The sequence below is a fragment of the Moschus berezovskii genome, chromosome 24 (genome assembly GCF_049115385.1).
Source record: "Moschus berezovskii isolate FMDL1 chromosome 24, NW_MosBer_1.0, whole genome shotgun sequence".
NCBI classification, from domain to species: domain Eukaryota; kingdom Metazoa; phylum Chordata; class Mammalia; order Artiodactyla; family Moschidae; genus Moschus; species Moschus berezovskii.
The window spans coordinates 10,578,741-10,591,507 of record NC_142483.1 but is presented as its reverse complement, the minus strand read 5'-3'; the positions used below and the strand labels follow the sequence as shown (position 1 = coordinate 10,591,507).

The window sequence follows — 12,767 nt, the reverse complement described above, 5'->3', positions numbered from 1 at the left end:
TAAGAGAGCAGCCCCCAGCCGCACCCGCCGTCCCACTCCGCCTGCGGGCCGACACAGCGCGGACGCCCAGGTTTCCATTGCGCCGCTCGCCTCTGCTCTCCCGCCGCTCTGCCTGAATCCTGGAGGCGGCGCCGAATCGGGGCCCGCCCCTCGGCCCCGCCCGCCCCGCTCTCGCTAGCGCCAGAACCGGCCGGAGACCCGGCCCGACCGAGCCATGTCCGCAGAGCCTGAGCTCATTGAACTGCGGGAACTGGCACCCGAACGGTGCGCCGCCCCGGGGCGCACCCGGCTCGAGCGTGCCAATGCATTGCGCATCGCGCCGAGCACAGCGCGCAACGCCTCAAGGCAGCAGGTCCCGGGCCGGGGCCACCGCTTTCAGCCCGCGGGGCCCGCTACGCACACGTGGTGTGACCTGTGTGGCGACTTCATCTGGGGCGTCGTGCGCAAGGGTCTGCAGTGCGCGCGTGAGTAGCGGACCCAAGAGCTGGCGGGAGCGAAACGGGCAGCCAAGGGACGGCCCCGTCGCTGAGGGCCAAGTTGCGATGGAGGGGGTCAGGGGGGACGGTCCCCACGGACCAGGTCCATTACCTTTGCCCCACAGCACAGGAGAGTGTGGGCTGATAGGTTATAACCTTGCCAAGCTCCACCTGCCTCTGAGACAGTTAGGCAGATGCGCTTGTCTGTAAACAAGGTGCTACTTTCACGTTTAACCAGTGCCTTGGCCCTTCTTGAGAAAGGCTTATGCCTGTCAGTCTCTGGACTCACATTCTTACACTTGCCCCTTTGGAAAGATTCACTTGCCAAGTCCCCCAGGAGAATCCCTGTGGTGAAGGGAACTTGCCCACCTATGGGAGAAGGCCTGGAAATAGTCAGAAACTTGGGCACAGGGCTGCAAGCAGGAGTTTTGAGTCTGTCTTTAGCAAATACCTATTGCAGGTTCAGTCAACCAGCTGCTAAAACATGAAACAACCACACACCAGTTGGTGCTTCTGCCCTCCCAGAAATCACCAGCGAGCTGAGGTTACTGTCTCACTGGTCATACACCATCTAGAAACACTTGGGATGCTTTTTACAGCCCTCCAGACCCCTACCCTTGGATCTTACTGCAGACCTGTTGAATCAGTCAGGTCACTGAGAGTGTACCACCGATTTTTAAAAACAGGTCGTTCTAATGTGTAGCCTGGGTTGAGAATCACTGCTCTGGCCCATTTAGGAACTTAGGGAAGATGTCCCAAGCCTGTGTGTGATGGAGACCCTCTCATCTCGTCGAGGAGTTTGTCTTTATTCAGCTAGGACGAGTATGGGACTTGTGGCAGCATACAAAGCATGAACAAGTGCTGGGAGACAGCAGTGTTCCCGAGGAGAAATAAAGTGGCTATGGGAATGAAAGACAGGACAATTTGGGTGTGTGTCAGAGGCAGAAACAAGAGAGGAATCAAGGATGAGTTGGGGTGGTTTGGTTTGGTTTTTGTTTTTTGATGAGTTGAGGAACTCTGGCAAGGGCAGGGGTGAGGAGAAGTGAAGAATTAAAAGGAGCAGGAAAGTGAGTTAAATGCTGGCCACGTCTGGTTGAAATGCTTATTGGACATCCAAATGAAGATACTGACACACACAATTTGATCTCAAGGAGGTCAGATGGAAGCCTTGGATCTAAGGTAGGTCAGTGTACACAGAGAAGAAAAGCGATCAGGACTGGGCCTCGGACACTCCACCATTAGATCTGTCAGCTGAAACAGAACTGAAGCCCCCTGAGCAGGGGCTGCAGTGAGGTGCGAGGAAAACCGCGGTAGTGAGGGCCCCCGGGGAATCCGGAGAGCAGGCATCAGACGACGCTGAAGAGGTGAATGGACCACCGCATTCCGCGGTGCGGTCTCTGAGTTTCCTGGAGGGAGGGGAGCAAAACTGACTGGAATGGGTAGAGGATGAAGGCGAGGACTTGAGACCAGGGTTGGTAAGTTTTAAGTGTAAAGGGAATAGAGAAAAATGACACGAGGAGACACTGAGTTAAAAGCTTTTTGGTTTCCCCCTCCAGTAAATGGGAGGAGAGAGGGACGCTGATAATGAGGAAGGGGAAGTTCTGCCCTAGGCGCTAGAAATCCAGCTGTTGAGCAGGCCTGGATCCCTAATAGCATGAAGTCTTCCTGCCAGTTTCCAGGGACCGGGGCGGGGGGTGGGGGCAGACAAACTCTAAAATCTGAGTGGTAGTGGGTGTTAACGGGGACTGACATAAGGCCGGTCATGCAGAACCCGACGAGCAACGGCCTTCATCCCGGGGCTTCGCTTCTGTCCCCGGGACGCTCCTCCGAGCTAGTGCTGGGGTTCCTCCACCTCACGGCCAGGCCTCTCTGCAGATTGCAAGTTTACCTGCCACTACCGCTGCCGCGCGCTCGTCTCCCTAGACTGCTGCGGGCCCCGGGACCTGGGCTGGGAACCGGCGCTGGAGCGGGACACGAATGTGGTGAGCGCGGGACCAGGGAGCTTACGGGCAAGGCAGGGATGCGTGGACGAACGGGCCACACTGCAGGCGTTCCCTAGGGCCGCCCGGCGCTACGCGCAATCAACGTTTTGATAGCCGACTTCCTGGCGGCAGAGCGTGGCTAATTCTGCGCGCGGGCTCCAAGGGGTGCCGGGGGGTGCTGACTCGGCCCTAATCGCCCCGAGCCGCCCGGACTACGCGCAAGTGCAACTTCCGCACCTTCCCGCAGCTGCATCAGGCCTGGAGGCCACGCTGGTGCACATGCGCACAAGCCCCACAGTGTCCCTTGGGAGGCGGGGCCTGCGAGACGGCGCTGAACTGAGCTGCCCCAGGGCTGAGATCATTCTTGGAGGCGAGGCGTGTGTGACCCCGCCCTTCGACATCCCTCCTCCAATGAGACGACAGCTAGATCCTGGCTGTCTACGTTTCAGTGTTAACGGTTGCGGCGCGGACACTGGTTCCGGCGCACGCACCCTCATACACGGGCGCGCACGCGCACACGCGCTTGGGGCGGTGGTGGGAGTCTACCGGTGCACCGGGGCTGGCGGGCGCGGCGATGGGTGAGGCGGACGCGGGAACGCCTTCCTTCGAGATGACCTGGAACAGCACGACAAGCAGTGGCTACTGCAGCCAGGAGGACTCGGACTCAGAGCTCGAGCAGTACTTCACTGCGCGTACCTCGCTGGCGCGCAGGCCGCGTCGGGACCAGGTGGGGACCGGAGGTTGAGGGAGGCGGGCGGGGGCGATCGCTGGGATCCCGCCCCTCCCCGGTACGTTGCAGTCTCGAGAGTGTGTGGGCCGCTTCGCCCTCCTGTCAGTGTGGATCTCGAATAGGACCGGGGCCAGTCCTCGGAACCGTGTGTCGGGCTTTCAGCACATAGGTACTGGGTGCCGAGCCATTGCTGTTTCTGTCACAGACCGGTTGAACCAGGGGAAGCAGCTGAGTGGCTTGGGGTAGACCAGGGACAGGCATTATCCACCCCTTACTAAGGCTGAGTGTGCAGTCTAGACTAGCACCTCGATTTCCGTGTGGGCGCTCCCACCCCTTCTCTGGGAGACCTGGAGGAAGTGGAGGGGGAGGAGTCCTCGCCGGGAATTGAGAAGTGTGTTCAGGAGAGAGGCAAAGGAAGGTCCAGGCCCCTCCATTTCCACTCCTGAATGGAGCTAGCTTGGTCCCCACCTCTTGCCGGTCCCGGCCTGTCACCAGCTGCTGGAATGTGGAAGATTCTTAGCCTCCCCTCCTCTTTAGTGGGCCAGGAGTACTCGCTTGGGCAGCATATATAGAAAAATCCGAACAGACCAGAGGGTCTGGGAATGGCCGGGAAGGAAGCCTTGTTTTGGACTGTCAGCATTCAGGAGCACTTTACCCACGAAAGGTGGGAAAGGCTAGATTGTAAAATGCCCTGAGCGGGATCAAGAGATAGGGGTTACTAATCTAGGACTATAAGGTGTGGTGCTGGAGCAGCTGTGCCTCTGAGAGCCTCCCAGCTGTCCCCATTATCAGAGACCTCTGTGCTGTGTACCATGAGTGTGAGCACCAGGCTCAGAGCTGGTACACCTCAGCAGAGCAGGGAAGAGAGGGACCATGAAATGAAGTTCAGTATGCCTGGCAGCAATGGGGCAGAATTCCTTACTGAGCCAAGAGAAAGGAGCTATGGGTAATTATTTAGATGAAAATTCTGTACCTTGAAAGCTCAGTCCAGAGTTTGGGTGCAAGATTTGAGGGTGGATCCCTGGGACTGTCCCTGTGTCACTCAGGCCTGAGCCATTTTCCATCGTGGAAAGGTGAGAAAAACCACAAGACACTAACCAATTGAAAAACAGGCTGTGGAGTCCCAAGTTGTATGTCAGATATGTATACTTACGGCTGATTCATGTTGATACATGGCAGAAACCAACATGATATTATAAAGCAATTATCCTTCAGTTAAAAATAAGTTTAAAAAAAAATCAGTCACTTTGAACAGTGGCAGAGTAGAGGGTGAGTGGCTACAGTGCAGCACAAGGGAAATTCCAAGGTCCTGTTGTATGTCCCTCTGGGACAACTTGTGGAATTCTCCTCCAGCAGGCAGCTTTAGAAAATGGAAAATGAAACTTTCTCCTCTAGAAATCCCCGCAGGACAGTGCAGAACCTCCAGTCCCAAGTCCTTGAGGGAGGTTCATCTGGAGAAGGGAAGGGGCTGGAACTGAGGTCACTGCATCCCAGTTTGGGGCTCTTGGACAGCCCAGGAAGGGAAGAGGGAGGACCCAGGCTAGAGCTCAGAGCCATCATAAGGAAGGGGAATAAGTGAGCAGCATCCCTTTGATCACCCTGTTCTGTAAACAGAAGTCTCTTCCTTCTTGCCCTGGCACTAGATTCTGCTCAGCTTTCCTCCTGCCCCTAGCACCTCTTCCATCCTGACACTCCTTTCCCCTGGGGCACGCCTTGTCCAAAATCCTCTCTTTGGATGGAACACACACATCCATCCTTTATTCCCAGCCCCTCTAGCCATCATTTATCCCCCCCATATCCCTCATTTTCCAGGTTCCAAACCATTTGTTCTTACCAGTCCTACGAGGTTTCCAACTGTCTCCAACAAGGTTTCTGCTAGAGTTTTTCACTTCTCAATGCTCTTTTCCATCTACGAGATTTTTGGAAGCTTGGGGAAGCAAATAGGCTTTGGTTCCCACCCCTCCTCCAGAGCCTCAGTCCTCAGTGTCAACAGCTTGCTGACAGCTGAACAGCTGCAGGTACTAGGTGAAGAGCATGTTGCTAAAAGGCTGTGAACTCTACCCTACCCCCTCATCTGTCCTTCCTTTTGTTAGCATGAGATGGTGTAAGCTTGAAAGTGAAAGCGTTAGTCACTCAGTCGTGTCCAAATCTCTGCAACCCCTTGGGCTGTAGCCTGCCAGGCTCCTCTGTCCGTGGGATTTCTGAGGCAAGAACGCTGGAGTGGGTAGCCATTTCCTTCTCCAGGGGATCTTCCCCACCCAGGGATGGAACCCAGCTCTCCTGCATTGCAGGCAGATTCTTTACCATCTGAGCCATCAGATGGTTTAAGCTTAGGGGGCTCCAAAGCAGTAGTCAGGAAGAAGTCTGGCTGTCCTGGGCTCAAAGCTGAGCACAAGATTAAGGTTATTCTGCAGAAGACCTTCTGATGGGAACTTCTCTGGGACAGCGCATTGGTCAGTGATGATCTCAGCTGAGTCTGTGACACTCCCATTCCTACTAGGGCCTGTCTGACGTCAACAGGAAGTAAGGCTGATGCAACGAGACAAGGGAGTTTGGCTGAAGCCCTGGCCCATACGCCACCCTTCTGACAAGAATCCAGTCCCTGGAGGAACAGGGGGAAGGGCTGAGTGGTGGAGCTAAAATCTTTGGGCTAAACCCTCTAGACAGCAGGGAGGAGGTGCATAAGCCTCCCTGTTTGGCACTTGTGGGACAGGCTCTATTAGAAGGCTGCCCATGTCCACTTCTGGCAGATTGGAGCCTGACCTGAAGTTGCCTTTTGTGCACCTTGGGTCAAGATCAAATGACATGTCATAGTGGTTTTCTCACTATGTCTGAGACATGAAGGCCTGGCCCAAGTCCCCCACCAAGAAGTGTTAAGGTTGTAACAGTTGCCCCTCTCCTCCTGCCCCCTGGTGGCTGATCTCCTGGTGTACACCAATACCTGTACCTCTCCCCCTGTGGTGAGTCATGGTCAAGGCAGAGAGGCAAAGTGAACTGCCTTCTCCAGGATACACCTTGACCCCACCCAACTAGGGTGCTGAGATCAAGCTGTTCCTTCTTAGAGTCCCTGATCTTATCCTGGCCTTGATTTCAAGGTGTCCTTAGAACCTTACCCAGGGCTGAGGAGGCTCCAGGCCAGCAGCTCTCTGATGATTCTGCCTTGGCTGTCTCCATAGAATGCAGAACCAGGAGCGGTGATGGTTTCCCTCATCAGGCCGTGAACTGTGTTGTCAGTTTCCAGAGGCTGCCCACAGGCCATTTTACAGAGTGGTCCACCTGGAGTTTATCTTCTTGCCTGTGACATGCATTGCAGAGGAATGGGTTCTGTGAGGGCCCTCTCTCCATGCCTGCCCATCTTTCAGGACGAGCCCGTGGAGTGGGAGACACCTGACCTTTCTCAAGCTGAGATCGAGCAGAAGATCAAGGAGTACAATGGCCAGATCAACAGCAACTTGTTCATGAGCCTGGTGAGTTGACAGCCTGTTCTGGAGAGAGATAGGAACCCAGACACATGCCTGATGCCCAGAAGGTCACAATTGAGGTATTCTTGGGAAGGCCCGAGCAGTGATTTATTCATACCCACCCTAGCCCGCAGTGAACTGGTAGTGTCCAGTCCTGTTCCATCTCACCTGGCACCTAGCCACAGTTCGGTTTTTCCCTCTTTAGAACAAGGATGGCTCCTACACAGGCTTCATCAAGGTTCAGCTGAAGCTGGTGCGCCCTGTCTCAGTTCCCTCCAGCAAGAAGCCACCCTCCCTGCAGGATGCCCGGCGAGGCCCAGGGCGGGGCACAGCTGTGAAACGCCGCACCTCCTTCTACCTGCCCAAGGATGCTGTCAAGCACCTGCACGTGTTGTCACGCACGCGGGCACGTGAGGTCATCGAGGCCCTGTTGCGCAAGTTCCTGGTGGTGGATGACCCTCGCAAGTTTGCACTCTTTGAGCGGGCTGAGCGCCATGGCCAAGGTGGGCTTCCCACCCCATCCCACCATGTGTGAGGGTATATATAAATGCGACTGTGCATGCAGTAGCTGAGTTGGCTGTTCCTGGCTCTAATTAAACCCTCCCTTCCCTCTGCCTGGCCCACAGTGTACCTCCGGAAGCTGTCAGATGATGAACAGCCCCTACGCCTCCGGCTCCTTGCAGGGCCCAGTGAGAAGGCCCTAAGCTTTGTGCTGAAGGAGAATGACTCTGGGGAGGTGAATGTGAGTAACAGCTCTCCTTAGTTTCTTGGGTGTGACTGGGCAGGACTGGAGCGTTGCAGCTACTGTAAGACTTGAAGGAGCAACAGGGCTGTGGACAAGCCCTGCAAAGCCTCTGGCAAAGTGTGTGAGCCTTGCAACTAAAGTGGAAATTTCCAGGAAATTCATGCCAAGGTCTAGGGCTTGTCTCAGGAAACCAGAAAGAACTATCTTGATGCACTGCTCTTTCCTGTTGTGAGAAGTCCTCAGGAGATGCAGGAGTCCATCTGATGGCATGGTGATCTCAGGCCAGGTCAGAGCCACACAGATAGGCACAGGAAAACATGGAGGTGCCCCTCGTTAGGCATTAGAACTTTTTACCAGGAAGCTCTCCAGCGCCAAGGTAGTGCCTCTGCAGAGTGAGATTAAACTCAGAGAAAATAGGCATGACCTGTTCACAGGTAGCTAAGGAACATTGGTTTGGTTGCCTGTCCGCGAGATCACTGGCCTACTTTGTGGGACCCATCTTCTCTATGTATTGTTGTTGGGAATCTTAACACAGACCATTCAGGCAAGGACCTGACACTGGGAAGCACCATCCTAGCTGCATGGTCGTGATAAAGTCGTCGTCTTTCGGGAGAGCCTGCCAGCTTGGTAGTGCCTGCTGTAGCTTGTGTCTCCCTTCTCCCCCTCCAGTGGGACGCTTTCAGCATGCCTGAGCTACACAACTTTCTGCGCATCCTACAGCGGGAGGAAGAGGAACACCTCCGCCAGATCCTGCAGAAGTACTCCTATTGTCGCCAGAAGATCCAGGAAGCCCTGCACGCCTGCCCCCTGGGGTGACCTCTTGTACCCTGGGGTGGAAGGAGGAGAGTAGGCAGCGCCAAGGGCGTGCCGTGTGAGTGTGCAAAGGCCTTGTGGCCTGAGGAATGAGTGTGCATGGAAGCCCTCTCTTGCTGGGGGAACGAGCCCAGAGAACAGCGAAGGAGCTGGCCCCGTGTCCACCAGTGGGTGGAGCAGAGCATGGCTCTTCACCCTTCTGCCTGTCGTGTACTGGGTCATGGTGGGCCAGGGTTGCCCTGGGAAGCTGCTCCAGGCTTGCAGCAGGGGTAGAGGAGACAGAAGTCTCTTTAAATTTGTGTCTCAGATATGAGAATCTTGGAGACCCTACAAACAGAATAGGGTCGTTTGCAGGGATGAGGGCCCTTGTCTATCCAGAACGGTTGTGTGATTTGGGTCTTGGATGGGGGAGGGGGGTGTCTCAGGATAGCCCTATCAGAACCAAGGGTGAGTGTTCAAGATAAGACAGGCAACAAGAAAGAGTCTAGGGTTCCCTCTCCAGCACCCTCTGACTCCTCACACACCTTCAGGTCAGGGAGTTCTGGCTAAGGGTGCAGCAATAGTGCCTCTGCCTCCTCCAAGGAGGATGTCCTTGGGCCAGGCTTTCTGTGAATGTGGGCACTGGCCCAGGTGTCTGTGCCTTGTTTGCCAGTCAAAGCCAGGGTCTTTCCCTTGGGTATTTTTGATGATGTGTGCGAATGTATGTACTATTTTGTGGCCTCAGCTGAATGCCTCCTGTGGGGAAAGGGGTGAGGGTGAGAGTCATCAGGGCCTGGGGTCTGAGAGAATTGGCTAAATAAAGATTTAAGAATTTTCCTGCTTTTGGACTCTTTATTATGGGCCCTCATCTGCAACTGCCCTACACGCCAGTGGCTGCCAAGATTGATGGACAGGCTCACAGTAACTTTTTGAGTGGTACTATGGGACAAATCTGTCAAGGATGTACATATGGATATGTACTCAATCACTCAAACCCTGTGGCTAAGGTTGTAGTGGGGGTAAGAACATCAACTGCCAGAGATTAGAGAAACCACACACTCCATGCTGTGGAAGGCGCTAACCAAATATTGAGATACTATTGTGGACCAGACACTGGTCATGGTACCAAAGGTACAGATGTTAATGTCCACAAAACTTCATAAAGCAAGGCTTCTGGTGGGTTTGGAAAGAACACTGAATTTGAAGTTCTTTGGCCCTGATTGTAGATATATAACCATTGGCCAATTCCTTAATCTTATTTAGGTTCAGTTTCTCCTCCACATGCCACAACTGGGGATGGCAAAAAAGGTATGGGAATAGAATCCAGATGGGCACTGACCAGTCTGGCCTGGAGTCAGGCCCTAAAGTGCTGGTTTGGGAGAGGTACCCGGTGGTTGGGCAGGTCCGCTGAGCCTGACCTCTAGGGGTCGGGGACATCAGAGCCGCCGCACAAGCTAAAGATACTAGGCGGAGGACACAGCCGCCACTTCCCCTGGTGGGAGTTGCCCGAACTGGAGAAAGCGCGGCCTGCTGGGAGCTTATGTCTTGCGGTGCATGCTGGGGTACCTAGCATCTGAGGGCGGCTGTTGGTCCCGCCCCGCGGACCGACGAGAGAAGCAGCCAATCAGAGGGGGAAGCATGCGGCGCTTTCGGAAGCGGAAGTGAGGTTTCCGTGGAGACAGCGGAGCCTGCGGGAGGCGGCGGTAGCGGCGGCGGCATCTGCGAGCCAAGGCCCTGGCAGGGTATGGTGGCGCCGACGGCCTTGTAAGAGCGAAGTCACCGCGGGGCCAGCCATGCGCCGGCGGCCCTGACATGGGCGCCAGCGGCTCCAAAGCTCGGGGCCTGTGGCCCTTCACCTCGGCGGCGGGGGGCGGCGGCCCAGAGGCGGCGGTCGCTGAGCAAGCTTTGGTGCGACCGCGAGGCCGAGTCGTGCCCCCCTTCGTATTCACGCGCCGCGGGTAAGGGCGCGGGGTTCCGCCCCCGGGAGGACAGACGGGCGGCTGGGCGTCTCGCGACATGGGGCGCTCCCGCCGCTGTGTCCCCTACACCCGAGTCAGGACGACTCCCGTATTTCAGGTCCCCATAGGAACAAGGGGTGGGGAAAGCCGAGCAGGAGGTTCCTGGTGGCCTGGCTGCTCTCAAGGTCTCCCTAGGAGAAGAGTGGGCCTGAGGCTTGTCCCTGGGCAGGTACTCCGTACGGTAAAGCCAAGATAGGGTCTCCCTGAGACTCCAGATCCTTTCATTCCTTCCATCCCAGCCTGCTAACTGAAGGCTCCTATTCTCCCTCACCCCCAGTTCTCCCTAGAAGAGAATGACCCTCTGTTTTGTCTGTTTCCATTCCCCACAGTGGTGGGGTTGGACCTCTCTGGGTAGTGGCTGGGAGAGTAGGACTGGGCCTAGCGTTGAGGCTGGGACCTGGGGAAAAAGACCCTCACTCCAGGTATGTTTTCCCAGATCTGGGGGCACTGAGCTCTCCCCTCCCCCAAGGGGCCCAGATAGGAGCACTAGATGGGCCTGGATCTGATGGGCCCTGGGGACTGCTGCTCAGGTGTTGCTGGAATTTGGATGTAGAATCTAGGGGGACCCCAACAATGGCAGTTTGGTTGCATCAGCCACCTGGACCGGGGAGGATGCAGCCTTTTTTCCTTCAGTCTCCCTCCTAGCTCAGGCATATGCTATCTCAGGCTTTGGCCTTGGGCCAGTAGTGTCTTCTGGAGTGAGACCAGCATACCCAGGCCACCATCCTTCTCACTCTAGAAGTCCTGGGTGAAGGCAAGGGCCTGATGGAATGGCTCCTCTTACTGAACAAACCAGTGACGTTTAGGTATGGCCTCTCTTCTTAGGGTCTGACAGAGTAGCACTGGCCACCATCCTACTCCCCTCTTTCTAGTGGACCCCAGATCCTAAGCAAAGGATTCTCCAGGCATATTAACCTCCCTTTCTCCCACCAAGGTTGTTCTTCCCCATTGGGGGGAGGGCATACTTCCCTGTGGTCTATGGCATTTGCCATGACTAGCATGGGGCTCCAGCCCAGCCTGTTCCGCTCTCCCTCTGCACAGCTCCATGTTCTATGACGAGGATGGGGATCTGGCTCACGAATTCTATGAGGAGACAATCGTCACCAAGAACGGGCAGAAGCGGGCCAAGCTGAGGCGGGTGCATAAGAACTTGATTCCTCAGGTGAGGGGCTGGGCAGTGGTCACAGAGCCTGTGTTGAATGTGTGGAGGTAGACCCAGATGGGGGTCTGCTGTTGTGGTGGGGGCTCTTGTGGGGGGAACTGGGAGGAACAGGAACGCTTCCTGAAGTAGGGGCCCTGAGCTGGCCCTCACTAGCCTCTGTTTCCATGGCAGGGCACCGTGAAGCTGGATCCCCCTCGCATCCACGTGGATTTCCCTGTGATCCTCTATGAGGTGTGAGCCTGGGGGGTGGCAGGCATGAACACCCCCTGCCCCAGCAAGACACCCCCAGGCTCAAGGTGTGGCTTCCATTGAGGAACCTAGGCTGGGGCCATAACCGAGAATAAACTCCACTGGCCTGGAACCTTCAGCTGTGAGCAGGGCAGTCCTACAGTGCTGGTTGGGTGTTCGTTTGTATGTGGACCAGAGATGGCTGGAAGCTGGTGAGGGCTGATGGCGGAGTTACCAGTCCACCTTTCCCAGCAATCCCTACAAGGAGCATGGCAGGGCACATGCTGGTCAGGAAGGCCTGGTTCCTGTGCCCTTGCCTGGCCTGCATTCTTCCAAGCTTGCCTAGGGCCCAGCCCTGCTAGAGGCTACAGCACTTTACAAGCAAGGTCTGCCTTTTTCCAGCCCCAGGGCAATGGGAGCTCTACAAAAGTGGGAACTTCCTTTCCCTCACTTCTTTTACCCTCTCGTTGGAGCATTTCAGCCGTTTGCTACCTCGATTCCTCCTGTGTTGGACAGAGGCTGGGGGCAGAACAAGCCTGATTTTTCCTGCCTACCTGCCCATTTGTTCCCAGCCCCAGATGGATGGACAATTTTCTGGCTGTTAATAGGAGTAGAGACTGGTGTGGGAGGTTTCTCCCGCTACCCAGGACTGGCCCGGTCCCTCCCCACTGCATCTAGTTGTTTCCCCCCCACCCCAAGTTGAGAGGGCGTAGGATGGGGATCAGGAAGGGCTCTGGATGCCTGTGCCCCATCCCACCTACTGTATCTAATCCCCCTTGCCCTTACATGTCCACCACCCAGTGGTAAGGCACAGCACCCTAGGGTTGGTGCCAGTAGCTCTGAGGAGCCCACCGCCCCTTTTCCCTACAGTATACCCCTCCCTTCAGTATCAGTCAAGAGAAAAGTACTGGAGCCCCTGGATAGGGGCAGAAAGGAGAGAACAACCATAATAGGAATACTTAAAATGTGAAAGCTTGTAAATAGTCTAGTCCATGGTGTTGTTGGGGCAGAGTCTGATTTCTCCATAGAAATGATTTTTTTTTTTTTTAATTCCTTACTGTGCAAACTCTGTGCTTTAAGCGTGTGAGAAATGGCTTGGGGAGGGTAGTCCTCAATCTAGGAAGGCTGTTGTGTTATTTGTTCAATAAAATTATTTGTAGACCCTGCATACAA

At 55.5% G+C, this 12,767-nt stretch overlaps 2 protein-coding genes across 4 annotated transcripts; both read left to right on the top strand.

Moving 5' to 3' along the window:
* The first annotated feature begins 31 nt into the window (after nucleotides 1–31).
* RASSF1 (Ras association domain family member 1) lies at nucleotides 32–9,020 on the top strand. 3 transcript variants are annotated; one of them, XM_055413900.2, is made up of 6 exons: nucleotides 32–464; nucleotides 2,352–2,458; nucleotides 6,551–6,655; nucleotides 6,855–7,152; nucleotides 7,276–7,391; nucleotides 8,064–9,020. In XM_055413900.2, exons 1-6 carry the CDS (start codon nucleotides 215–217, stop codon nucleotides 8,208–8,210), a joined length of 1,023 nt encoding a protein of 340 aa, XP_055269875.2. In that variant the 5' UTR covers nucleotides 32–214; the 3' UTR covers nucleotides 8,211–9,020. The 3 variants fall into 3 exon arrangements, with proteins under 3 accessions (XP_055269875.2, XP_055269874.2, XP_088687711.1); XM_055413899.2 differs by lacking the exons at nucleotides 32–464; nucleotides 2,352–2,458 and adding an exon at nucleotides 2,487–3,185; XM_088831585.1 differs by lacking the exons at nucleotides 32–464; nucleotides 2,352–2,458 and adding an exon at nucleotides 3,046–3,185 and having other exon boundaries at nucleotides 6,365–6,655.
* An 833-nt stretch (nucleotides 9,021–9,853) lies between these two features.
* TUSC2 (tumor suppressor 2, mitochondrial calcium regulator) lies at nucleotides 9,854–12,767 on the top strand. The gene is made up of 3 exons (XM_055413895.2): nucleotides 9,854–10,144; nucleotides 11,246–11,366; nucleotides 11,538–12,767. The coding sequence occupies exons 1-3, from the start codon at nucleotides 9,999–10,001 to the stop codon at nucleotides 11,601–11,603; spliced, it is 333 nt and encodes a 110-aa protein (XP_055269870.1). The 5' UTR covers nucleotides 9,854–9,998; the 3' UTR covers nucleotides 11,604–12,767.